Raw genomic sequence first — 25868 nt, 5'->3', positions numbered from 1 at the left:
TGTTTCTGTATGCATAAATGGTTGAGCAATTTAACAATTGCACAATTTAACTAAAACATAATTACTATCTATACGCATTCACCATAGTATTGATTTACGCTGCCAGTCCAATTAATTTTTCTATACTCTTTCCATGCTTTTTAGCAACCCATTGGTTAGTTGTTACCGCCCACTTTCCGGAAAGTGAGTTCGCAGTAGTGTATCTGGAGAACGGTCAGTGTTACTGCAGTACAGAGGCAGTGTACCTACACACAGATACACCCAGTCTCTGAAGAGTTTTATACAAAGGAAACATGGCGGTAAGCTGATTGAACCGACGAATTAACGAACTCTAATTTTTTCGATGTCTGCACTGGTGTATCTAATTTAAAACAAGCAATGACCATCGTATTTCCAACTCTCCAAGATGGCGCCCCTCGACTGCTTTGCTAAGAAAATGATTGTCATTTAGTCGCTTGCCACAGAATTCTATACCATTCTAGTTTAACTCAAATAATTGTGTTTTGTAATTCGTTCACCTACTGTATTTCAAATCCATATCCTTTAGTTAACCACGAATTAACCACCAGATAATGGTCCGTTGTTGTGAGGCTCAGGTTGCTAACAAGTTAAGTTAGCTGCCTCATTACTGCTGGAACTAGCCTGGCTAACATATCAGCTAGTAGTTCTAGATTCTAGAAGATAGCTATGGAACGTCAGCTATGGAAGCAGGAAAGGCCGTTCACAGCGTACTTTCCCCACCGTCAGTTTTTTTTAAATGATTACACATTAATCGGTGATCTTAGGGAATTGTTAAAATACGCAGTTACATATGTGGATTAATATTAACGATATTAACGTTACCGTAAATTATTTACCACAACACCGTGCTACACCTTAGACATGACTGGTTTGAAAATACTGATTTTCTGTATGCTTGGGGACGTACATTTGTTTGTAGGCGAGTGATGCCGACGTGAACGAGATGCTGGCGAAATCGTCTTCCCCTGACACAGATAAAAGGAGGCCGAGTTTTGAGACGTCCAAGTCGCCTGGAAAGTCAAAACACCATAACTCAAGATCCAGGTCACGTTCAAGGGATCGGAAACACAAGTCGAGTGAGTTAAACTGTTTTGCTATTTTACAGTCTAGTTGATTCTGTCGAAGCTATGTATAGATTTCTTTATATGGCTTTGTGGGCCTTACAGGGAAACTAGAGAATTCCCTTGATATTCCTCTAGCAGCTGCTCCAACTAATGTGATGGTTGTTGCATTTTTAGTTTACAGCTAGTAAGTTAAAATCTGTCTGAAACTCCACTTGACATCGAGCAGTTTGGTAATCTTTTTCTCTTTTACTTTTAGGTAATAAAAAGCACAGAAAAAGCCGGAGCAGAAGCAAAGAGGTAACTAACATTAGTTTATCACACATTTCAGGACTAAAGTGAGCAGCTCACATACACATAGATAGCCTAATGCTTATAAGTCATACTTTTAGATGATGGTAAGTATGAATGGATCATCAGATAGTAAAGCCATGCAATTGATGTGTTTGTGTGGTGTTTTTCTTTTCTTTTCTTTTTTTTTTTTTTTTCCTAAACGCCCACTTTCACTTAGTCACATAACGTTTGGAGTAGCCTTTCGGTGTGTAAAATGCCATGACCTGGTGAAGAATGCTTGTGTGGGAGCACTTTTTTTCTTTAGTTTTATTTTATTTATTTTATTTTTGTTAACACTTGTGTTTAGATCACATGATAACATTTCTATAATAAATTACACTCAGCGTGCTAATGCACGAAGAGACACTCTGAACTGAAGACGCTGCTGACAGATAGCAAAATTATATGCCTACTTCCTGGACAGGTAATTATCAGTCACTCAAACTCATACTTGCCTACTTAGACCAAAATTTTAACTTTAACCTCTTTCACATGGTTATAGCTTCCTGACCTTTAAGTATTTTGTCAGAGTTCGCAAACGGTGGGTGGATGGTTGAAGTGAGACGGTGAATACAGACTAATTAGGGCTGTCCTTGTCTGAATTACTGCTTGCATGCACAACAGATTGAAAAATGAGATGGTTTGGAAAAGCACAGCAATGGTAGAATGGAGAACGACAGCAAGTGTTATGGGTATATTGTTCGAGGAACTGTGCTCTATTAATAAAGATGGACTTCATTGTAGTGGCAATGATATATCTGATAAATTAGGCATTTTGATAAGTCAATCAAATTGTTTTAAAGTCACAGAGCCAAAAATGGAAGAGATTAATACCTCACTAATGCTAATACTGAATGTTATGAACAGGTAGAATGTTTCATTGCATTGCATCACTGAAGCTATAATGAAAAAGAGCCTGAAAATAAGGCAGTACTAACTCCACAGATGACGGTGAACATGATTGATGGTTAAGCAGCACACCCACCTAAGGCTATGATTTACTTATGGTTTTTAGCCAAATCAGACTTAACTCGGCATGGTAGTAGCAGCTGGCCTGAGCTAGTCAATCTTGGACATGCTGAATCACTATCTAAACAAATGGTATAATAGGTTTTGCTGCACATTTATCCTTTCCTGAAAACCTTCAGTAAATCTGGCTGCTATTCATCAGGTATGGGTATAATTGAGTAACTGCTTTGCTTCTATGTTTTGGTGTGTTCCGGGTCCCAAGTGGTTGTGACCCAATGATTTGTTTATTTGAGATTTTCTTGATGTGATTTTGTTGGAAAATTATTTTTAAGAGGTGACATAGTTTCTTGTCAACATGACTTGGCAAACGGTGTTTACAAAACCACCATACTAACTCTCTTTGTTGCACTATTTTCCTGAAAGAGACCACTTCTTCTTAAAACAGGCTCGGAGAAGGGACTCGGAGAAGGCGTCGAAGTCGCACAGCAGGTTGGAGGAGACTCCACAGGATGAGCGGGGTCGAGAAAGGTTGTCTGAGGAGAATGGCGAAGACCGCCACCGTCGCAAAGACAAGAGGTCCTCCAGAGGCAGGAGCTACTCCAGGTCAAGGTCCCGGGACAGGTAAGGGGAACACTCCATAGTTGGGCACCTTAAAGCAACAGTTTTTCAACTTAATATATTTCCAAGACCCTTGTGATGGTACATCGACTTACAATAGGTTGAATGACACGTATGCCATAGCCTGACGGGATCTGTATCGCCTTTTCCGGCACTACGGAACTTCTGGGTGCGGGTAGTAACCCGAGCACATAAAGAACTACAAAATTCGACTGCTCTACGGCATACCTCACTCCCCCCATTTCCTCAAATTCGGACGTGAGAGAACTAGCGTTTGGCTGTCACGCATGTAGGCTATGTTGTTGTCATGGCCGAAGCAGTAAAGAAACCGAAGAAGGCATAGGTTTTGTCGGAGGAAACTAGGAAGAGAAAGGGAGAGTGACAAAATCAAAGGTCGGACGAGGATCAATATCAGTGGTCGCTCGCTGGCATGAGATAAGGAGGCTTGTAAACGTGATCTTTTGGCGTTAGAAAAAAATAAAACCCATGAAATTATATTCATATGACATGCTGAAATATATGGCACTGTACCTGGGATGAAGACATTTCACACGCAACGCGTGTGGGAAGGTAACATGGATATTTTGAATAATCGCACCTGTTCAACTCTCATGGTAACTAAGAAGTCTGAAATGCAGACGTTTTGCCCTACACACTTTTGTGATCTTTGGTACATTAAGACGACGAACTTGCTACTCGAGAGTTAGCTTCTCCTTACATGGGCAAAGATGGCAGCTTTTGGGTGTTTTTTGTAGGCGAACTGTATGTCCATGCACAAGAACGTGTCTTGAGACTGTGTTCTGTGTCCAGGCGTCACCGCAGCAGAAGTCGGGACAAGAAGCGCTCTCACTCGCGTAGTCGGGACCACAGGTCAAAGAGCCGCGAGAGGAAGAGGCGGGCCCGTTCCCGCTCCAGGTCCAAACACCGGCACCGCAGCAGGAGTCGCAGCAAAAGCAGGTGGGTTGCCACTGAGATTCTGCTCACTGAATGTCAGTATTTAGGAACCACTGGGGGTTAATATGTATGGCTCACAGAGGGTGTCCAGGTTGTTGCCATGGCTGAAAATATTGCTTTAAATCATTGAATGCCAAGCTGTTTTCGGGAGCTTTGTCCTAGAGTGCCAGCAATCTAGACCAGTGTTTCCCAAACTTATTTTCTGGCGACCCACTTTTTAAAAATGACAGACCATCGCGACCCATTTCACTTCAAATCTACCCTGCAACCACCAATATTGTTTAAGGCCACAGGTTCTCCAACTTTTCTATGCCTCCCCCAACCATACATTGCTATAGGATCTCTGCTTTGAACACGGTTGTGTTGCATTTTGAGCACCATCAGCGTGAAAAGTTGGAAATGACTACTGAAAATACGTTTTAATGCGCATCCGAGAGTAGGGGAAATTCTCGCATGTTGCGCAGTCGTCATTCGTCAGCATAGTAAGCTGTTCCTGTATTTCTAAAAAAAAATGTTGTAGGCTACATTGCGTTGCAGACAAATGGGTCCATAACACTGTGGACGTCAATTCCAATGTAAACAGCAAATAACTCAAGTCGTTATATTGTATTGTTGTATTATATTATATTGTATAGTCGTTATATCAGAACAAGAGGCGTTTGCGCAATATTGCGAGGTAGAAAACGAGAGGAATAGTGTTTAAAATGCCCATTTAAATTGTAAACTAAGATTAATGCACTGTTGTGAATTTTAAATCAGAAATAAGAATGTGAGGAGGTTGCTATTAACTTTAAAGATTGCATCTGCAATCAAAACTATGCAAATTGAATGGCCTTATGTCCGGTCTATGGATGTCTGCTTTAGTTGACAGCACGGTCACTAGATTTTAATCGGTAAAGTTGAGGAACTGGTATCTATTAATGGTATGTATTAATGTTTGCAACTGCGAGGTACATGGCAGGCCCCCCACAGAACGGTTTCATTTTGAGAGGTAGATATCCATGCTCATGCACCCCCTCTGCGATGCGTTCGTCCCCCAGTTTCATGCGCCAGTTTCATGAGCTTTTATGACAAAACCGTGACTGTGGTAGTTAACAATCTACATCCTAATAGAAAACTGTTAGCTTTCCTGGTATCAAATGACAAATGGTATCAGTTAGGCCTATAACACAACATAAATTGTGCTGGCGACCCAAATAAAATCTCCTGCGACCCACCCGTGGGTCGCGACCCAGACTTTGGGAAACACTGATCTAGACCATTGTTGATGATTTTTGTACAGCCACAGCATATTCTGTGTTATAGCTATGAACACATACAATAGCTCAATTAAAAGGTGAGACTTTAAGCTCTCGGTGGGTGCAAACCGTGTATTTCTACACGCCTCTGTTCCTGAGAAATCCCAAGCTAAACAGTGGCTAGTGTTCATCAAAATCGCTGTTTTTTTCTAGAAATGGAGATATAACGTCTTTCATGAAATATGAAGTGTTGCCTGTTACTTACTTGTGTAAACTTTCCGGGAAGTGATCAGCGAGACCTGGCGAGACTGCCACCTAGTGATAGACCCACGAAAATGGCCTGGTTTTGACCTGACGTGCATGCGTCACTGATTCGACCCGAAGCGGCAACCGAGTTATGATAACATGTCCAGATAAAATGTCCAGATTGTGCGTTTTCATGAGTTTTCGATCGTCATATATTTCATTTCCATTCATCACAGAGTTCCCAAAATCACATATAAGGTGTGTTAGAGTGTCTAGTTTCGTAATATTAAATTTTTGGCACTCAACGCATGGGAAGGAAAAACGTAATATTACGTTTTTGGCACTCAATGAGTTAATAATGCTAGATTTACATTTATTCATTTAGCACACACTTAGACCTTAGCTAGGAAATACTACTGCATACTAAATACTAAAATACTAAAATTACGTACTATTGTAGTACTGAAAATTAAACAATTTAATTAGAAATTAGTTTGTTTGTTACTATCTGTGTGTGTGTGCGTGCGTGCGTGCGTGCATAACATTATGTGGTTCCATCAATCACGCTGTCCTCCACAGGGAAAGGAAAAAACGGACTGAGAAGGTTCGAAGGAAGAGCCGGAGCCGCACTGCTAGTCCCCCTGCTTTCCGCGGCCGAAACACAGCCATGGATGCTCAGGAGGCACTGGCCAGAAGGTACCGGCTTCCATGTGGAGGCAACATTGATTCTCATACAACCCTAGACAGGGTTATGATTGGGTAACAGTTCTTAAAATCTCTCACAATATTTATATGTGTGTGTGAAGTCGACCAGTCATTTAGTATTTGTAAATGTATTCATTGTTTTTAGTATGTACAGCTGCATTGTTATACAAAGTCATTTGCTTGTTTACAGTACTTTCGAATGTGTGCAGTTTTGAAAGCAGGGCAAGTGTTTCTGAGCACCTGTGTGTCCACCATTCACCACCATTCGGCTAGTAACACTCTGGTCTTTTCTTTATGTCCTGTTTGCTTCTAGGTTAGAAAGGGCGAAGAAGCTTCAGGAGCAGAAAGAGAAAGAGTTGCTGGAGAAACAGCAGCAGCAGGAGATTGTTGCTGGTAAGGATCAGGCACCAGTGGAAGGTAACCACCTTTAGCCAAATGCAGGGCCAAGGCGAGCTGGGTTTTTCTGACCGTCTGGAATTTGGGTTCTTTCTTTTTTTCCCCTTTTGTATCTGTCCAGAGAGGTGACAATGATAACTGCTAGAAGGCTATGCAGTAAAGACATGGTTAAGTCACAATTACACAATACCATAAAATTGTACTGGCTTGTCATGTCAGGTTAATACTATGAAAACCCAGCTCTGCTCAGCTCTGAATTACAATGAATAAATGCATGTGGTTTGTATGGCAAAATGTACTAATATGGCTACAAAATTCGGGGTGACAATTAGTGTGAACTGAAGCTTTTAGTTCAATTTACATCCATAGCTTATTATGTGTAGTGTATGCCCATTTTTGACATGCATTTATTTAAATGTCATTACCTCCGTGATTTGAGTCAGACATCAGTGTGAATGTGAATGTATCCTCAGTGGTTCATAGTACTTGCCACCTGAAAGCCCCTGCAGTTCAGCCATTTTCTTTGTCCCCAGCTGCTGCAGCCTCTGCTCCCCTCCTGAGTGACGCCGTGGCTGCCGCGGCAGCAGCATCGGCGGCTGCCGCGGCGGCTGCTGCTGCTGCCGCCGCCGCTTCCTCCTCCTCCAATCCCGTGCTGAACGTGGCGGCATTGCTGGCCTCGGGCACACAGGTCACGCCACAGATCGCCATGGCTGCACAGATGGCAGCCCTGCAAGCAAGGACATTGGCGGAGACCGGTATCGCCGTGCCTAGCTACTACAACCCCTCGGCAGTCAACCCCATGAAGTTCGCTGAGCAAGAGAAGAAGAGGAAGTTGCTTTGGCAGGGCAAAAAAGAAGGGGTAGGAATGACATTATAGTTAACTGAGTCTCCTATCAAATACTGTTCTGCCTGTTTGTTTATACTAAAGAAAATCCAGTGACTTAAAGATATAGGAAAGTGATTGCACAGAAAGTCACATTTATATTTGTTTATATTTCAAATTATTAGTAGACACTTTTGTACAAAACACCTTACATTATATTTTAACCGAGGACCAAACAAAACACACCAGAGAGGCAGCTCACCCCTCCCTTCAGTATTCCCAGAGAAACTCCACACAGGGCTTTGTTAAACAAAAACGAAACCCTTTGTTTCCAGTTTGCGGAGCCTGGGCTGCCTGCAGAGATCAGTTTTTTTTTTTTTTATATAGTGTACTGACGGAATGGGCAGCTTGTTAATTGTGAAGAGATGATTGCTGAATGTGACAGTTGTGTACGATCACTGACCTTAAAGTCTTTGTGTGAAAAGCCATGTTGATGAGTCATTGTCGTGCTTAACATTAGACATTCATCTTGTCTCTTGAAGGACTCGAGGAATCAGACAACAGAGCTCTGGGAGAAACTCAATTTTGGCAACAAGGACCAAAATGTCAAATTTCGCAAACTCATGGGCATCAAAGTAAGTCGATGAACCCTGAAATTTCAGTTATGTTAATGTAAGCATGTGTCCTCAAGGACTTTTGTGAGTATTTCATCTTTTTGGTTTTTCTCTCTCTTTACAGCATGAAGAGGAGGCCGGACCATCTGCGTCATTGAACGAAGACGGCCTGAAGACTCTACAGCAGCAGGAAGAGATGTTCCGCAACTTGGACGTTCAGTACGAAATGGCCCGATCTCAGACGCACACCCAGAGAGGCATGGGACTAGGCTTCGGCTCCGCATTCTCATCACGAGGGATGGATGCCCTCTGACCTCCTTGACCTTGTGACCTCCACAGCTTATTGCTCTTCCATCTGTGTACCAGCTTTGCCACTGATTTATTTGGTGTCTGTTGATTTGAAGCTGGAAGCATGGATGTTAACTTGCATGGATGTTGGTTGAGTCAGATCTGTAATTTATGTAGGAACAATCCCATATCGTGGAACATTCACTTGTAAATAAATATTTTTGGGGATGGCTAGGTCTTGCAGCACCAGCAGGAGTGTTATACTCTTGAATTATGCAGTGGTGCAGAAGGGCACTGAGATGTTTTGGGGGGATTTAGTGAGAAAATGTGACTGCTTAATTACTGGTTTTTGTACTAAACATGTATATATCAGATGGTTTGAAGGAAAGAAACATCTAAGTAGATACCAAGAGGCATTTAGTTTGCATTCAGTTATTACTCTAATACTAGGTAAATCAGTGGGACAAACATTTCATTTCCTCCTGAGGATAATACTGATTGCTGTATTCAACGTGCAACACACATGTCCAACAAATAAAAGGTATGGTATTAATCCAGTCTGTTATTTTGAGGTCCATTAAGGCAAATTATTAATAAAAATATACATTTATTGAGTACAGAATGGGTTCATGTTCATACAATATCATTCAAAAAAAGGTAGAAAAACGTTCACTGTGGTGAACACCTATGTATACATTATCAAATTCCAGGTTGTATTTTTGGATGTGAGTATTGATAACTGCCGTCACAACAAATCCAACTTCTGGATTTTAATGAGGGTTTGGATCTACACTTATGCGTTCAAAAAAAAAACATGTTGCTTAAAAATTATTCTCCATCTCGGTAAATGATGTGGAGGACTACTTGCAGATAAGGCTAGAGTATAGTACATGGGCCACGCCAGTGATGAGGTTGTGATTGGCGAACTCTAGGATGAGCAGCAGGATGGGGAACTCGCTGTGCCTCTTCCACAACGCTGCCTCCTCGCTCAGTCCCATCCAGTGTACAAGCAATGTCCGCATGGCTTCAGGGAACAACTCAGCCGCCAGCTCTTCAGATGGCGGAAGGTCGCTGATGTGCTCTATGTGCCGAACCTTGAAGCTCTCCACCTGCTGGCTGATGCAACTGTTGGCGGCATGGAAACAACGGCCTAGCCAGCCTGCAACCGCTTGGAGCAATGGGCTGCAGTAGATGGACAGGGAGCTGGGTGTATGGAACTGAAGCAGGGACAGCACAGCTTTAGCCAAATACTCCTCATCCAAAGCCTCACCACCATCAGTGCAGCGCTCTGCCAGTCTCAGAAAGGAAAGGAGGATGAGCTTCTGATCAGGTCCGATGCTTTGGACTGACTGAAGCTGGCTTTCCAAGTGTTTGAGTGTCTCCAAAACCTGACTCGGCTGGCTGGAGGTTTCACTGATGGTTGCTTTAACAGGCGAGCAGTAGTCATGGTCTTCTGATGGTGTGCTCCCAGGTGGGTCCTGTGTGCGTTCAAATGGTTCTGCACCACCCTGAGGGGAACGAGCACACTGATCTGGTGGGTCGACAGAGGTCTGTCTGTCTGGATCTGTTGTTGACAAAGTGTTCTGGGGATGTGGACTATCAAGTCTCACTGTTAGCTGGTAGGTCATTTTCAATAGATCATCATTTAACCGTGATTTCCACAAGTCCTACAACACAATGGCAGTGTCAAACAGAAAAAAATAATATGTGACCCACAACCAAATAAATGGCTGAAGTTTCAGAAGTAGACTTACCTGAAACGACTCCAAGATAGACAGCTGCTGTTGTTTGCTGTACAATTCAAAGGCCACACGAAAGATACCCTGAATGCTGTAGAACCACAAACTGTTCATTCCGCTGGGAACCCGTAAACCGTGGAGCCGGTACTCTGCACAGACGGTATTAAACTCACGCGCTGCAACACTCACAAAATATGACATAGGGCAGGCTAACGAAGATGGACTCACCGGATGAAAACACAAGCTTGGTTGCCAATCCCTTTTTAGCAAACTTAGCATGGTACCTAGGATGGTTCTCAATACGAATATCTGTATCAGAGTAAAGGTCAGCTCCCAGAAATAGAGGAATAAGCCGCGTCTGTAGTAAAATAAACAAAAAAATCAACACCATCGAATATGTATTTCGATAGTAGTTTCGTTTCGTCGAAATTAAGCTCACATTTCTCCCTGGCTAGCTTATGCATTGCTTTTTTCTTACCTCATCAGGACCATTCTTTGTCACTGAAAAAGATTTTTTATCTACAAGATAAAGGTAGCGGATTTTCCTTTTACCACTATCCCAAAGTGACAAGTTGATTAAAGAAGTCTCTGCCTTTGACATTATTTGATAGAAACTGCACGTAGCTCTCTCTAGTTGCTTGTTGATGTTAGCTGACTGACACTGCAATGACAACCTAAGAACATTTGCAGTTCGTCGTGGACTATGTGGGTCTTAACATTAAGACCTTGTGTGTTACTGTGTGTAAATATAAATCAAGTCCAGTAATGTTAGTCTTTGACATGTATGTGCCATACACAGTAAAATATATGAAGGTATGTGCCCACTTTAGTCTCACTTCCACTAAAGATTCCCATTTCAACCGGAAGATATATTCTGTCGACCAATCAAAGGATTTGCGGGGCTACGTATTGCCCTCTGAACTCTGGTAGCCACAAACCAAGATGGCCGAGGTGGATTTTGGAGACAGCGAGCTGTTTGAGCAACTCGACGATGAAAGGCCTATCGCAACCCACATAAGGTTTGAGAGCGATGAAGACGATCCAGAAGACACTCAAGAGCTTCGAGAGAGGCTAGAGGAGTGTGAAGAGACGATAAGCCGCCTTAACGCGGATAATATCCTTTCACAACAATGAGATGTGCAAGCTAAGTTCCCACTGTTTCTGTGCCATAGCCTCTGAGCACTTTACGCAGAAAAATCAAATCTCCCCGCTCAGATAGTCATTGGTCGGAAAGTCGACGCTGCTTTCTTTCTGTCACACTGTTGTAGAATTATCTCACGTGCCAGTCTCAGAAATGTATTGTGTGATGTATTTTGGTGCCATGTTTTCAAATATGTTTGTACTTTCCGTTTCGATACTTACCGTTAGGGGTGGGAGTGTCCATGCATTGACAAACATTTTCACATGGGTTTCGAACATTATACTCTATTTACTGACAGACAACCGCTAGTTCACATGAAATGTTGTTTTTTATATATATATATATATATATTTTATGTTGGGTATGTCTATCTAAACTTTGGCTATTGTCTTGATATGCAAGTTTGCCTTAACCGCTTATTCACATGAAGAACTGAGGAGGAAATTAAAAACCCTGACTCGACCAAGGTAGGTCTATTCTTTACTCAATTTTTTTTTGTTTAATGGTTGTGTGCCCCTCTAACATGCAAACGTACCGCACCTACAGTGGTTTAAAAGTGGACAATACAAGAAGTGATGGGCCACTACTTCATATCTTGTATGGGAACAACAATATTTCCAAGTAAGTTTGTATCCAGTCCATAACATAAATATTTTATTGCTTTAGACATTAATCAAGGCAGCAATTTACATTTTTTTGGATTTTTGTTGAAGGGAGTGTCGCCAGGAGATTGAAGACAGCATCTGCAGTCTTATTCAGAAACACCAGCAGCAGAAGAATGCTGGCCAGCCAGCCCCCTGTTATGTACCTCCTCAGGTTTGTAGCAAATGTTTTTGAAATTCAAATTGGTATTCAGATCTGTGCTTATTGTATTACTATATTATATGGTGTATTTTCATACTTATTTGTCCTTTTTGTAGACCTCAAGTTTTTTCCTGGAGGATGAACCACAGGATAAATCACCTGACACTATCAAAAAAATTAAGGAAGCCTTCAGTGTGAGTTATTTTGTGACTTACCATAATTTCCCAACTATTACCGGTATGCTGCATTCCAGACAACTGGGAGGTCTGAAATTTCTGACCTCCTAGAAGGAGAATTGCATTGGAATGCCAGTCGAAGTGAGAGGTGCTACTCGCCAGGTCGGGGCAAATCGATGTACCCCGACTTTCACACAACAATGGCAGCATCTAAACGTTTACAAAGAGGCTTTTGAAACGGATAAAAGAAGGCTGTGTTCAAAGTATTAAGGGGTCTGTTACCTTGTACGTCATTTTCCCATTTGTGATTGGTTTATATAAGCAGGAGGCTGGACTGCTGACAGTCAAATTGCCTTTTCAAAGATAAAACATGTCAACTTCTCAGTCAGCCATGTTCGACTTTGTTTATCTCTGACGCTGTTCACCTGGAACACTTTGAGGTCGGACTTTGTGAGCTCCAAGTGGGATACATCGGACCTTCCAGCTGTCTGTAATGCGGCATTAGTCAAGGTTTATATATTGATTTTGCAACATTTCTTCAGCTATGAGGTTAATATATGGAGGCAGTTCATAGGTTTTTTTTGTTTTTTTTAACTTACATAAAACACTGTCCTGCAGTTTATAGACAATGTGGCTAATACACAGGAAATTACTGTACTTGAGGAAGCATTGAAACTTTTGCAAGAATATTAGGTTTGATTTGTCCGGCTGTTACGCTGACATGTCTTTGGCTGTCATCACAGGTGGTTGGGAGTGTGCTGTATTTTACAAGCTTCTGTCTGGACAAACTTGGACAACCTCTACTTAATGAAAACCCTCAGTTAACGGATGGATGGGAGGTGCCAACGTATCCTCAAGGCTGCACGCCTGTTTGGACTGTCATTGTTTAAGGCGCTCTCTGTTTGTTAATTCAGTTATGGGTCATCCTCGCTGGCTGCAGTGGTCACATGCTGCAAGTTTCAGAGGTGCTTTTAACTATGTTTAACTGTGTACTTTTCATCCCTTCTGTTATCGTATACACAAACTACATAAAAGGGGCTTCCTGAATAACATTTTGAAAAAGATATCCACAAGTTTTTAGCAACGTGATGACACTAGCAGGACAGGAAGTACAAGTCAAGGAGAAAAGGTGAAGCAGAACATGTCCACCCCCCTTCATTTGAGATTTATTCAAGTTTCCATAATGTCACGTGTGCATGTAATGACCAGTGTTGTCTTCCTCAGGCCTAAGCCTTGCTGTTTTAACTGTGGAGGAGAGGACCATCAGCTACGAGACTGTCCAAAGGTATGGGACAGACTGTAGTGTGTATCTCTAGAGCTACTTTCAATAGAAAAATGAAATCCCACATGATTCATTAGGCTACTCTACTGAAGTTGGCTATGTAACTGTATATGTCTGGTGATAAACATGGTAAATTGGTTCAGATATGAATGGAGAAGTTAGTGTATCAAGTCATTAAATGGATTTCTACATCCACATAATTCCTTGTGGAGGCAGAACTTAAAATACCATAATGGAGTCAACAGAGGTAAGTGATTGTTTTGTGAAGTTATTTGAGGATCTTGTAAAGAAAGCTTGCCTTGTTGGTGTTAGCAGTCACTGGAATCTAGTACCAAAAAATGTTACGTGCTATGTTGTGCTCTGAACCCATGGGCCTACACTGTTCTTAAATGGGAATGTCGTCATTTTTGTACAAGGTTGACTTTTCACTTATGTTCTGCTACAGCCCAAAGATATGGCCCGCATCAATGAAAAGAGGAAAGAATTCTCTCAGGGAAACAACAACAATCTGAGCAGTCAACGTTATCACGTTGAAGAGTTGGAGGAGCGTTTTGCCAAATACAAACCAGGTGTAGTCAGGTAAGGCTATTTACAAAGAACCATAATTCTTTTTTTTTTTTCTAAAAAAGGATTGCCATGTTTGCATCAGTAAAGTGATAATGGCCTTTATTGATAATGTAACTTAACTGTCTTCCATCTGTCTAACACCATCCCATTGTTCCTGAAACAGCAAAGAGCTGTTGGATTCCCTTGGAGTGTCAGTGAACAAGGTACCACCGTTCATCTATCGCATGAGGGAGTTGGGTTACCCGCCCGGCTGGCTTAAGGAAGCAGAGGAGGAGAATTCTGGACTCCAGCTCTATGATGGCAATGGTATAGTTCCATTTTACATGACTTGTCAAGTTATGATTTGTGGTTTTGAAGTCCTTTCCACTTGCTGCTACATTTGCCCCTCTGCATCTTTCAAACAGCTAGTGGAGAAGTTATGGAGGAAGAAAATGGCCACAGCCAGAAAGTCTCGTATGATCTCTCCAAGCTGGTTGATTTCCCAGGCTTCAATGTGGGCCTGCCAGCGCATGTGAAGGATGTAAGGGTTTAAGAACTTTTTTTTTCTCCCTCAGGATGTACTTTATGGTCGTATTAGGAGAAATGTACAGTAATTTTGAATCCTTTATTTTTAGGAACACCGGGCATACGGCTCCATCCCAATGCAGTATCAGCACATGAAACAAAATTTTGCAGCTTATCTGTCCACCAATTATCCAACGGTGAATATACTTCCCAACTGTACCAAATGTCTCTGATTTGTTTTTTTTCCTCCCACATCATGACCATAACAGTTGTTTTGTGATTCAGTCTGGATCCCCAAATGGTAAGAGGCGGCATGAGTCCGAATCTACTCCACGACAGTCAAAGAAACGGCGATCCGGTGATGCCTCCAGGCATTCAGATATGGACCTCGAATCAGGTAATGACTTGTCTGTTTACCTTGTATCTAACTAATTAATGAATTAATTTATTCTGTTTTACAGTCAGGGGCTGTATATGTTATGTGTATGGCTATTGTAATTATAACTATTTGCTATACTGTTAAATAATTTAGTTTATTACTATTTTTAGTATTTATGCAGGCTATATGACCACTTTAAACTGTTTTTGATGATGTTCATTGTTGTCTGCCAAGAACCATAAAGAAAAGTAAATGTAAGCTTTTTTTTCTTCCATTCGCTATTACTTCAATGTACCATTAACTTTTGTAAGTATTCACTACCTCTGAGGGGAATTCAGGACTTGCTTTTCGAGCAACTGCAGAAGATTTATGCCTGGAATCATGTGTAGACCAAGATGGGTAACGCTTGTAAGTGTGTTTTTCTATAGACCAGGGTTCACCTCGCCCTCCTTGGACCCCCAGTGGATTCCAGTTCCAGCCACCACTGCCTCCCAACTCACCCTCTTTCAGTAGCCCGCCACCATTGCCCCCTGGCACGCCCCCAGTCACCCCCACACCGCCACCCCTGCCCAAAGGCACTCCGCCTGCTAACGGCTCCCCCGCTCTGGAGAGGGAGGAGTCTGAGGACGGCCTGACTCTGGAGGAGCTGGAGGAGCAGCAGCGTCTCCTCTGGGCTGCCCTGGAGAAGGCGGACACGGCCACCAACAGTGACTCTGAGACAGCCGCCACAGGAACCCCTGTTCCCAGCTCACCCAGCGTCTCCACCCCAGCCAGGCCAGACGCTGAGATGGAAGAGGAGACTTCTAGCCGGAACGATGAAGACACCCCGGCTTCCCCTGAGAAAGCTCCAATCGATACCCCTGCATCCCCTGAGACCACTCCAATCGATACCCCGGCTTCCCCTGAGAAAGTTCCAATCGATACCCCTGCATCCCCTGAGACCGCTCCAATCGATACCCCTGCCTCTCCTGAGGAAGTTCAAATCACCACCCCTGTCTCTCCTGAGGAAGCTGGTATGGTAAAGAAACCCAATGCTCAACAGGTCGCTGTTGTTGATAAAGTTGTGGCCGATGTTGAAATGGTGGATGAGTGTGGTAATGGTGGAGATGGAGTACCGCAGGCAGAAGAGCAATCTGCCCCTCAGTCACCCACTGATGAAGCCCTAGAGGAGCCAGAGGTTAAGAAGGTGGTGGCTGTGCCACACCGGAGCAAGTTCGCCACTGGGATCGTTCCCTTTGAGGAAACGCCGGAGTATACGGATGTCGCTGAAGCTACCGGGACTTACCTGAAGATAAGGGACTTGCTTAAATGCTCTCCTCGCAATCAGGCAAAGAACAAGAAGTGAACTGGCAGATTTTGTTTGGCCCTAACAAGTGAAATCAACTTGAATTTGAGAGTCTGTCCATTTTCAGTTGAACTTGACATCTCCAAACTCGAATAATGTGGCAGGAATTTTGCGCTGTTAGAAACTTTTAATTCATTTTTGAATTAATTGTGTTTTTTTTTTTTGTTTTTTTTTAGCACACAGGGACCAGCTAGTCAATGTTTGAAGTTCACTGCAGGGCATTGTGATCCTTACTTTAACTCCTCATGTTTAAACAGTCTGTAGTTCATTTTATGCCGCCCTCTGACATCCACAACTTTTATTCAGCACACGGATCAACTGAGTTAGCCTCCTTTCTTGGCTAAAATGTCAGGTTTTCAACGTCCTGTACATCTGGCGAGTGCTCCAGGTGTTTTACGAAGCCTACATTTTTTTGAGTATCTTTCTTTCTCCCCATCACCACTAAATGTCTAATAGGTGACTGCATATAGGAGTGGAAAAGCTTCTGTTCCTTGTTTTTAGTGTTTTAAATTTTATACTTTGTCTTTTCATACCTTTTGGAGTGATTCAAGTGGTGTCATCGGAAACAGCTGTACATATTGATGCTGAACAGTGGAAAAGAGGTGGAAAGTTGTGTTCCATTTGGGAAATGTATGTAAAATCATAACCATGTAAGATATTTTTAATTGGTTCTTTAAATTATTCCCTTTTACAGGTTTTATGATCTTCCACAAATAGGCAATGAACACATAAAATGCGGCTTTGGTATTTTGTTTCTGTACACCGGGTCTGACATCTTTTTCTTTCTCACACACTATACACACAATGAATATAATTGCTTATATGAAAGCATTTGGTTTGGTCTGCGTGTTTAATCAGCATACCCTCCAGCCAAGACATGACATTCATTGACTAGGACCTCAGGGTAACATAAGTAGTTTCCAGGTTTTGTTTCCAATCACAGAGGATTTGCTGATTTAATAGTAATGTATAGCTTTTCATATTTAAGGGAGTGTGGACCCACCGTGTGTTTAAAAAAAAAAAAACAATTATGAAACTATACAGTGTAGACCTAAATTCTGCAACTGTAGTTGTCTGGCATTAAACAGAAAAAATGTCTGAAGGGTACTTTCAATATTGTAAGAGCTATTCCATTATGGGTGCCTCTATATTTAGGGGCCTAGCAGTGAAAAGGTGAAGGCACCCATTGAGTTACTAGCTTTTCCTATTATTATTATTATACTTCCAGATTATTATTATACTTGCAGATTTTTGGCCGAAAGTTTCGGGACACTCCACTGACCACTCAGTCATTTACGGACCTCTAAACCCAGCCATCTAGCGCAACCAACTGGTCAAAGTTTGGCCGAAAATTGAAAAGCTGGGTTGAAAGGTATTAGAAAGTTATTATTATGACCGCCGCTTCGCTGCGCGGCGGTCATATAGGTTTAGTCAGATTTAAAAATTTTTTTTTTTTTTTTTTTTTTTTTTCCCCTCTTTTTCGCGTGCCCAAATTTCCGTCAATGAGTCCCGGGACACTGAAAGACCGGGGTACACGAAACTTGGTGGGCATGTAACCCCACATGGATAGCATGGAACCATCGTTTTTCGTTTTGATCTGTAGCCCCCCCGCTGGACTGGACCCCCCGAAAGGAGGGTAGGGCAGACACAGTTTTCTGTGAATATCTCGAAAACCGTAGGGTTTAGGAGGACCATTTTTTTTTGTATGTTGATCTCAAGGGGCCATGTCAACCCATTCCATAACCACTCATTTCATGTATAGCGCCACCTAGTTAAACACAAAAAAGTAAAAATGAGGTGTTGTAATAGAAGGTATCTGTGACCTAACATAGTCAAAACTGCACGAAATTGGAAGTGTATGATCATTATGATACCCTCTGTATGCACGCCAAATTTTGTGGAATTCCGTTCATGGGGGTCCACACAATAAATTAATTTATGTTACTATACACCAACTGGCCTGTAGGTGGCCGGAGACAGTTTTCTGTGAATATCTCGAGAACCGTAGGGCCTAGGAGGTCCACCTTTTTTATGTATGTTGGTCTTAACGGGGCATGTCAACCCATCCCATTACCACTTATTTCATGTATAGCGCCACCTAGTTAAAAATTAAAAAGCAAAAAATTAGGTGTTTTCATCACAATATCTCTGGCTGACAAGGTCAAAACTGCACGAAATTAAAAGTGTAGGATCATTATGACATCCTCCGAATGCATGCCATGTTTTGTGTACTTTCGTTCATGGGGGGCCTTACAATAAAATAATTTATGTGTACATTTAGTGACGTACACCAACAATGATTCCCGGGACACTGAAAGACCGGGGTACACAAAACTTGGTGGGCATGTAACCCCACATGGATAGCATGGAACCGTCATTTTTCATTTTGATCTGTAGCCCCCCCGCTGGACTGGACCCCCGAAAGGAGGGTAGGGCAGACACAGTTCTCTGTGAATATCTTGAGAACTGTAGGGACTAGGATGACCATTTTTTTCCGTATGTTTGCCTCCAGGGGTCATGTTAACCCATTTCATGTACACACATGTGCACAAACAGATACACACACACACACATACATTCACAGTAATCATACGTATGACATACTCACACAGTAGACATATGTACCCTTGCACAGGCACATACGCAGGCACGCACACACACACACACACACACACACAACATAAACATGAACATGCACACATGCACACAATTCAAGAATTTCTCAGAATTATGAACAGGCAAGATGGAGGTGGGGTTGTATAAAATGAATTTTACATGTGAAATCTATGAACTAATCATGTTTTGGTACTTGTTGTCTAGCAGATATCAGTGAGAATTGAGTACGTGTGGATAATGCAATTTAGTGAGACAGTTAGAATCATATAGGCCTTTCAGAGTGATTTATTTTTGTGGAAAAAATGTGCTGGACTGGGCGGCGGTCATATTTTGTACCGCTCTGCGGTACATCTAGTTATTATGAAATTTAGCGCCCTGATTCAGGACCGTCCCATGATCACTCTCTCCAATTTACAGAACTCTATGCCCAACACTCTAGCGCCACCAATGGGTCGAATCTGGACTCACATTCATGCATGTGACAATTGAACAGTGCGTCCGATTTTCACAAATCAAGTACCGTTGGAATCCCTGGACTGACCTGAGGTCAATGACCCCTACTACGTCACTTTCCGCCATATTGGACCTCCGCCATATTCAATTTAGTCCAAACTCTACGAAAAGTTTCAGCATTCGTAAAATTTCTTCCAATTTTCACAAAACTTGGCGGAGGTGATCATCAGACTGAGCCGCACAAAAGATACTGGCCAGATTTTTCAATTTCAATTTGCCCGTGACAGCCAATCAAATATGGTGACGAAGCTGCCAAACAGGAAGTGGACAAACATCTAGGTAATGCTTTGAGTTAATATAACAAAACTCAATACCATTAGTCAGAACACTGTCCCAATCACTCACAGCAATTTTTATGCATATACATTGAACGCACTAGCGCCACCACCAGTTTAATGCGTCACATGCATTCATGCGCATGATCTTTGACTCTTGTCTGTTTTTCACAATTGAGGTAGCGTCTGAATCCTTGGACCATCCCGAGTTCATCGACCCCTATCCCGTCACTTTCCGCCATATTGGACCTCCGCCATATTGGATTTGGTCCAAATTCTACGGAAAGTTTCAGCGGTCACAAATTTCATCTGATTTTCACGGAACTTGGCGGAGATGATCTTCAGACCGAGCCACACAAATGATACTTGTCAGATTTTTCAAATTCCACTTTATTGGCCCATGACAACCAATCAAATATGGCGATGAAGCCGCAAAACAGGAAGTGGGCTAACATCTCAGAGACGCTTTAATGTATGAGGTCCAAACTTGGTACAGGGACTTCGTATCTGATTGTGAGGACACAGTAGGAAATTGGCATCTAGGGGGCGTTGTAATATAGGAAGTGGGCTCGTATCTCAGCAACTCTTCGATGTTTGAAGTCCAAACTTGGTACAGGGACATATTAGCTGATTGTGAGGACATGCAAGGAAAGTGGTCTCATTTGGCCTCTAGGGGTGCTGTAATAAAGAAAGTGAGCTCACATCTCAGCAACACTTTGGTGTATGAAGTCCAAACTTGGTAGAGGGACATGTTAGCTGATTGTGAGCATGCACAAGGACATTGGTGTAATTTGGCCTCTAGGGGCGCTGTAACAAATTAAATGAGCTTATTTCTCAGCCATTCGTTATCCAATTGCCATCAAACTTGCTGTGAGTGCTTGCTCTTGCCATGGCAATGCTATTCCTGCTATTGCGCTCTGCTAGGCCCCCGCATTGCTGCTTGCAGCTATATTTTTTATTAAACTTGTACAGCTTGCCTAGGAGAGGGCTGACCCCATGTTCTCACAGCCCAATCTGGATTGAAAAGGGGAAAATACTTTTCAAACTCCTATCAAGTTCATTTATGTGTAGGACCACGTAGCTTTTGGCTAGTCTGGTTGACACCAGAACTCATTTCTCAATTGAGATTGAGAATTGGTCTGGAAAGGCTTCATTGACTTTTACGACTTCCAGGGGCGTAACTAGCAGTGAAATGAAACTTAAATTGGTGCATTAAACTCTCACCAAATAGATTAAAAAGTGCAACAATTCAATCAATTTTTTTGTTGTAAATGAAGGTTTCAAATGCAGTTGTTTACTCAATTCCAAAGAAAATACACGTCCATATGTGCTTAAACCTGTTGCCATCAGCACAGCCATTGGCTGTGAATGCACTGCTCTATCTGTTATCATATAAAGCCTGCCCCATGCCAGAAATGGGTGTCGGTGAACTTGCCAGACTGACCTGAAGAACAAAATCAAATTTGCCAACAGGTTCGTCTGGGTTCTCAGGCTATTTTTTTGGTTGCATCCTAATACAAATGCATCTCATGAGACAATATTTCATATGTGGACCTCAGTCCAGGTGTTGTCTTCTATACCTTTGAATTGCAAAGGTATTTTCGTCGGTATAGGCGTATGGATTCATTCATAGATTTTATGCCAAAATGCTGCTTACAAGTGCACAGTTGTAGTTGGTGTACCAGGTGTTAAAGGGACACCAGGCAACGTTTTCGTGATTAATCATCTTCGTAAGTCGGTATATGGTTAAATGACTCATTACGGGGCGTAAACCCTTGACGGAAGACGCAAAGAAAAGGAAAAGAGCTTCAGACCGAGCGAGGGGGAGTTTCGTAGAGAAAAAGCATCAGGCTTGCCTGGTGTCCCTTTAAAAGACATAAGTTGTCATGGTACTCAACTAACAACAATCAAACATTGGCCTTGACTTCATATTTATGTGCTGTTTGGGGTCATATTTCTTTGTATTAACTGGTTTAGGTGTACGAGCCCCTTTTATTCCATGATGATACATTACAGTGTTAGATGTCTGATGTTTCTGCTGGTCTATCTAAATAAGCTTTAAGGGAAGATTTGGAGCATCAGAATGGTTTTAACCAAACAGATCTTTCAAAGTCAATCAACCTTCCAGGTTTGCATCTCAGTCGGTCTACATAGAGGATGTACATTTTGCCTGACTATTACATTGAAAATTCATTCCTGTACTCATTCATGTCCAAGATTATTTTCTACCTCTGCTTGCATCAGATTATCCGAAGAAGCATTTACATTTCTAATCAACTCTTCTAGATTCAAATGTACAAGGATCTGCTGTTGACAATCCCTGCAACTCAAAAATGGACCTCAACATAAGTATCAAAGGTTATTACAGATACACATTACGTTGTTTTGCGGATGCACCAGTCGCTTTATTTTTGAATATGTGCAGAGAAGAATAGCAAGCTATCAGTATATTTTTCTTTGCTAATACTTGGATGAGTCATAGCATAGGTCATTGATTGTTGTGTGTTTGATCATTATGAACCGCCACAGTATAACTGCGCTTGCTATCTTTAGTCTGCTGTGTGTCTCTGCAGACCAAGGTACACATTGCCAGTCATGGATGCCTGATAATTGGCAGCTCTAGCCACCAGTCCCTCCCGATCTGCCCACTCTCAGAAGCCCACTACTTTTGCCGCCTGAAGTTGAGATGGAGGGGTCTGATGATGGACTAAGTCTTGAGAAGCTTGATCCAGAACAGCTTCCCCTCAAGGCCACTTTGGGGAGGATTGAGAGTGGATCGCCCGTGTCCATCCCTCAAAGTGCACCGAGCCGAGACACACTGTGTGGAGAGGAGCTGGAGCACCAGCAGCAATTTATTTGAGCTGCACTGGAGAGAGATGCCTGAGCCCATCTCCTAAAGTCATCACCAGTCCAGCCAGGCTGGTTCTGATACTGAAGAGCTGGAGCAGCAGTCCTTGGCCTGGGCTATGGAAAAGATGGACAAGGCCGTAGAGGTGGAGATCTGCAGTCAAAATGGCAAGGAACAGCCCATTTTCTCAGCGAGGTGTCCTTTTTAAATATCAAGCAAGACCTGAGAAATGTTGAGTCATGAACACCACATCATAAGGAAGTGAGTGGTAATGGGAAACAACCAGTGAATGGAAATCAAGAGAACTAACATTTTCTGAGACAATTGTCATCCTAATTGTTAAAAAATGTTGTGTATTCAGTTTTGTTAATGTTCAGTTCATTTCATATTTTCTCTTCAGTTTCTTAAGTATTCGTAAAGCATTCTTTCATGTTTGGAATAACTTTTTTTACTGCTTTTTTCTTTTCGGTTGCCAATTTGTGGTGCCAGTTAATTATTTTAGAAAATGAATTTTAATATACTAAAGCAGGATAATTTCTCTATGCATTGTTATAAGTCAGTGCAAGTTTAAGCCCTATGTCCACCAATCACTCACTGGCAATGGTATAATATATAATATAATAGGCCTAATATAATACTGCTGTATGCTTTTTTTGTAGACACGGTGGTTATGAGGGATTTATCTGAAATAGCCAGTAGGTGTCACTCGAATCCCTGTTTTGTTTATCTCTCATCTTTCCGACCCATAAGGATACTATTGAACACCGAGTAGGTAGGCTACTTGAAGTGAAAGCCATTGCATGATATTTGCCTGCCTCCTTTCATTATGCATCATGGTTGTCTTGAGTTGTTGGCTCACATAACGAATCTCAGTCAATCTCAGACCATATGGAAGGAGTCTGATAGCCTAAAGACAATCTCTGATTGCAGTACCTTCTGGGTGAGAAGAGATAGTCTTGAGTGCCTTTTTGAGGTGACTGACTCTACCTTGCAAATGTAGTGAGATCAATTTAATCAATCCTACTGTTGTGTGCACTATAATTTTGATTTGGCTGAGATAAAACCCCATCACTTGTTGAGCAGAAAACCTTTACTCTCTAATGTTAGTAAACACGAGTCATACATTGTAGCTACTAAAGCTTTTGAAGTTGTGTCCAATATTTAATATAATAGTTGTGACCATCGCCATGTTTTAGTTAACGATGCCAAAGTGCACTCCTAGTTTCAGTTTGGGATGATGACAAAATGCATTAACCTAATAGGGCTGAGTGTTTTCACAAATGGTATCACATTTCAGCTTAATGATAGACAATAGTGTGAACAACATGCTATTTAGCCTATATGTGTCAAGTGAATAGACCGTTCACCATTGATCTCAGGCTATGTCCTGTGCATCTACAGAAACAAAGCCTGTGAGTACTTATTAGGCTACAATTCAATATGTCACACCCAGCCATAGAAGCGAAAGCTGATCATACGACTGCAGATATATCACATGTTAGAAACATTGCATTTTTGCCGAAAGTGATGGAGCAAAAGGATGTGATCAGTGACGTCAGCGCGCAACTCGTAGTGAAACGTGTGAACGCCCGGTTACAGGCACAGTCTGTGGTGGCATAGAAAGAAGTAGGCTAGGGATCTGCACCGGTATTGTACCCGGGTTTTGCGAGACAACGTGGAGTGTGTACCGTAGGATCTACAGGTATGGGAGACGACGTTTACCTACAATTTCCAGGCTTTGGCAAGATCAGGATGACACTTGAGTGAATTGACGGTTGGGTCTGATTTGATCCCGCGAAGGTGTAGGATAACATTGACGTTTGCTAACGTGAACGTTAACCCTCTGAGTTGGTCCTCACAATTTCCTCTGCCGAAAAAGGTTTATTACTGCATAGGGCCTTGTCCAGTTTCCTGATATAGAAACTATGCCTGTTATCGTTATGAAATGGCGCGTTAACAAATTGTGAGCATAGCGTTGTTTTCCTGGCCTTTGAATTGTTCTCCAAGGTGACTCGCACCGCCAAACTTGGACCTCAGTAAGCTAATTAACGTGAACGTTACAGCTAGCTCTACACAGCTAGTTTTTGGTTAGTCTAGGCAGCGAGGTTAGCACAGCCTGCCAGCATTGACATTACGGAACCTCGTCACTTCAGACCTGTGGAGTTCCCTTTCTTGCTTTTGAAAAGGACATCAGGGTGATACTGTGATTCATGTAAGTCAATGAAAAGAAGGAAAATGTGACATTCCCATACGATCGCCGAACATTATCCAGCAGGGATAAAGACATTTTGAAATCTGATAATCTGATTTGTCTAACGTTATCGCAACTTGTTTGACGTGTGACAAGGCTAGCCTGGAGTGGACGTTAACTTTGGCCAAACTTGGCTGTTCAAGTTTGACCATTTTACGTATGGTTGACACCTAGTAAAGGGTTATTCAGCCGGAGGACCACCAAGATAAATGTACTTTGTTATTGTAACGCAGTGTAACATTAGGCAAATGGGTGTGAATTAACTTACAACGACTTTAATGTAGCGTCGTTCTACAAATCTCCAGATCTACGTTGTGATATTTTATGGACTTGTAACAAGCGCAGGGTAACGTTACTTGAACCCATCATCGATAGGGAAATTTGGGTGGTACCTGTTCGAAAACGTGTAGCGTTACGTTAGCATTGTAATTATATGAGAAATCGACGTTGGTTTATTTAGTTAATCGAAACTAAAAGTTCACACATCAGCTAGGCTGCCTTAGCTCAAGTTTGACCAGTGCTTGCGATAGTATGGAATGACATCCAGATGTGCCACCTCACCAACAGCATTGCGCCATATGTTCAAAACAAATCCTGGACGCAGAATGTCCTGTTTTTCTTTTGCAGGGGGTAAAAGGGCCTGTGTATAAGTAGCGTACGTTAACATACTTAACTACTGAACTATTTGTTCTGGTTGAAACTGGCGTTGTCATTCTTTGTTTAGAGTTGAACAAGTAACCTAGCTTGCTAACCAGCTAAGGCAAGATAGCTAACGACTTAGCATAGCTGAATTAATGCCAGTTTCACTCAGTACTCTCATTTCAGACCCTCTATGGACATAATGTGTTATCTGTGTCTGACCTGTAAGGAAATTAGAGAATGTGTCTTGAAATGTATCAATGTATTCACCTGTAGACAGAACTTCACACAGAAAACCAATGAAATTAGATAACATCCCCAGCCTTAAATTTAACCAAAATAATGATAATAATAAGATATTTGATATTGCTCAATATTTGATGGCCTACTTGTCAGCTCAGCCTCTGCAGTGATTAGTTTGGCATCGGAGTGAGATGAAATGCTTTGAGTCCTAAGTAAGGGCATGACAAATCAGAGTCAACAGAAAATGACATGGAGCAGGATGACATTCTGGTGCAAGTAT

General features: G+C 42.1%; 4 protein-coding genes across 11 annotated transcripts in view; 3 read left to right on the top strand and 1 right to left on the bottom strand.

Moving 5' to 3' along the window:
- Positions 1-191: 191 nt before the first annotated feature.
- Positions 192-8819, top strand: rsrc2 (arginine/serine-rich coiled-coil 2). Of its 4 annotated transcripts, none has more exons than XM_076271037.1 (10): positions 192-299; positions 941-1097; positions 1342-1382; positions 2830-3005; positions 3813-3959; positions 6020-6136; positions 6459-6538; positions 7075-7400; positions 7907-7999; positions 8103-8819. In XM_076271037.1, the coding sequence occupies exons 1-10, from the start codon at positions 294-296 to the stop codon at positions 8289-8291; spliced, it is 1332 nt and encodes a 443-aa protein (XP_076127152.1). In that variant the 5' UTR covers positions 192-293; the 3' UTR covers positions 8292-8819. The 4 variants fall into 4 exon arrangements, with proteins under 4 accessions (XP_076127152.1, XP_076127151.1, XP_076127150.1 ...); XM_076271036.1 differs by having other exon boundaries at positions 6459-6562; XM_076271035.1 differs by having other exon boundaries at positions 6020-6199.
- A 128-nt stretch (positions 8820-8947) lies between these two features.
- LOC143106657 (uncharacterized) lies at positions 8948-10818 on the bottom strand. Its single transcript, XM_076271040.1, has 4 exons — positions 10484-10818; positions 10234-10363; positions 10021-10154; positions 8948-9933 (listed from the first exon to the last, which is right to left on the bottom strand). The coding sequence occupies exons 1-4, from the start codon at positions 10604-10606 to the stop codon at positions 9127-9129; spliced, it is 1194 nt and encodes a 397-aa protein (XP_076127155.1). The 5' UTR covers positions 10607-10818; the 3' UTR covers positions 8948-9126.
- A 9-nt stretch (positions 10819-10827) lies between these two features.
- zcchc8 (zinc finger, CCHC domain containing 8) lies at positions 10828-17231 on the top strand. Its single transcript, XM_076271031.1, has 14 exons — positions 10828-11121; positions 11573-11613; positions 11693-11767; positions 11860-11962; positions 12067-12144; positions 12870-12973; positions 13190-13255; positions 13351-13411; positions 13854-13987; positions 14139-14281; positions 14380-14495; positions 14590-14676; positions 14765-14876; positions 15287-17231. Exons 1-14 carry the CDS (start codon positions 10948-10950, stop codon positions 16201-16203), a joined length of 2211 nt encoding a protein of 736 aa, XP_076127146.1. The 5' UTR covers positions 10828-10947; the 3' UTR covers positions 16204-17231.
- A 6820-nt stretch (positions 17232-24051) lies between these two features.
- The window catches only part of clip1a (CAP-GLY domain containing linker protein 1a), a 48864-nt gene continuing 47047 nt past the window's right edge, over positions 24052-25868 (top strand). For 4 of the 5 annotated variants that reach the window (XM_076271021.1, XM_076271022.1, XM_076271018.1 and 1 more), the window contains exon 1: positions 24052-24157. The gene's annotated coding sequence lies outside the window, so the exon portion shown is untranslated. The other variant, XM_076271019.1, reaches the window with a different exon arrangement.

Source organism: Alosa pseudoharengus, unplaced genomic scaffold (assembly GCF_046254945.1).
Source record: "Alosa pseudoharengus isolate Yale_2024_CS ecotype anadromous, Long Island Sound unplaced genomic scaffold, YU_APseudo_1.1 YU_APseudo_1.1_scf_6, whole genome shotgun sequence".
In the NCBI taxonomy this organism is placed as follows: Eukaryota; Metazoa; Chordata; class Actinopteri; order Clupeiformes; family Clupeidae; genus Alosa; species Alosa pseudoharengus.
This window is presented reverse-complemented; position numbering and strand designations above follow the sequence as displayed.

Coding starts and splice junctions, on each gene's coding strand:
- rsrc2 (XM_076271034.1), top strand. Junction 6,200..6,458: donor CTAGACAGGGTTATGATTGG/GTAACAGTTCTT, acceptor GTTTGCTTCTAG/GTTAGAAAGGGCGAAGAAGC. Junction 7,401..7,906: donor GGCAGGGCAAAAAAGAAGGG/GTAGGAATGACA, acceptor TGTCTCTTGAAG/GACTCGAGGAATCAGACAAC.
- LOC143106657 (XM_076271040.1), bottom strand. CDS start 10,606: ATGTCAAAGGCAGAGACTTCTTTAATCAACTTGTCACTTTGGGATAGT. Junction 10,364..10,483: donor CAAAGAATGGTCCTGATGAG/GTAAGAAAAAAG, acceptor ATTTTACTACAG/ACGCGGCTTATTCCTCTATT. Junction 9,934..10,020: donor CTATCTTGGAGTCGTTTCAG/GTAAGTCTACTT, acceptor ATTGTGTTGTAG/GACTTGTGGAAATCACGGTT.
- zcchc8 (XM_076271031.1), top strand. CDS start 10,948: ATGGCCGAGGTGGATTTTGGAGACAGCGAGCTGTTTGAGCAACTCGAC. Junction 12,145..12,869: donor AAATTAAGGAAGCCTTCAGT/GTGAGTTATTTT, acceptor CTGTCATCACAG/GTGGTTGGGAGTGTGCTGTA. Junction 14,877..15,286: donor AGATATGGACCTCGAATCAG/GTAATGACTTGT, acceptor GTTTTTCTATAG/ACCAGGGTTCACCTCGCCCT.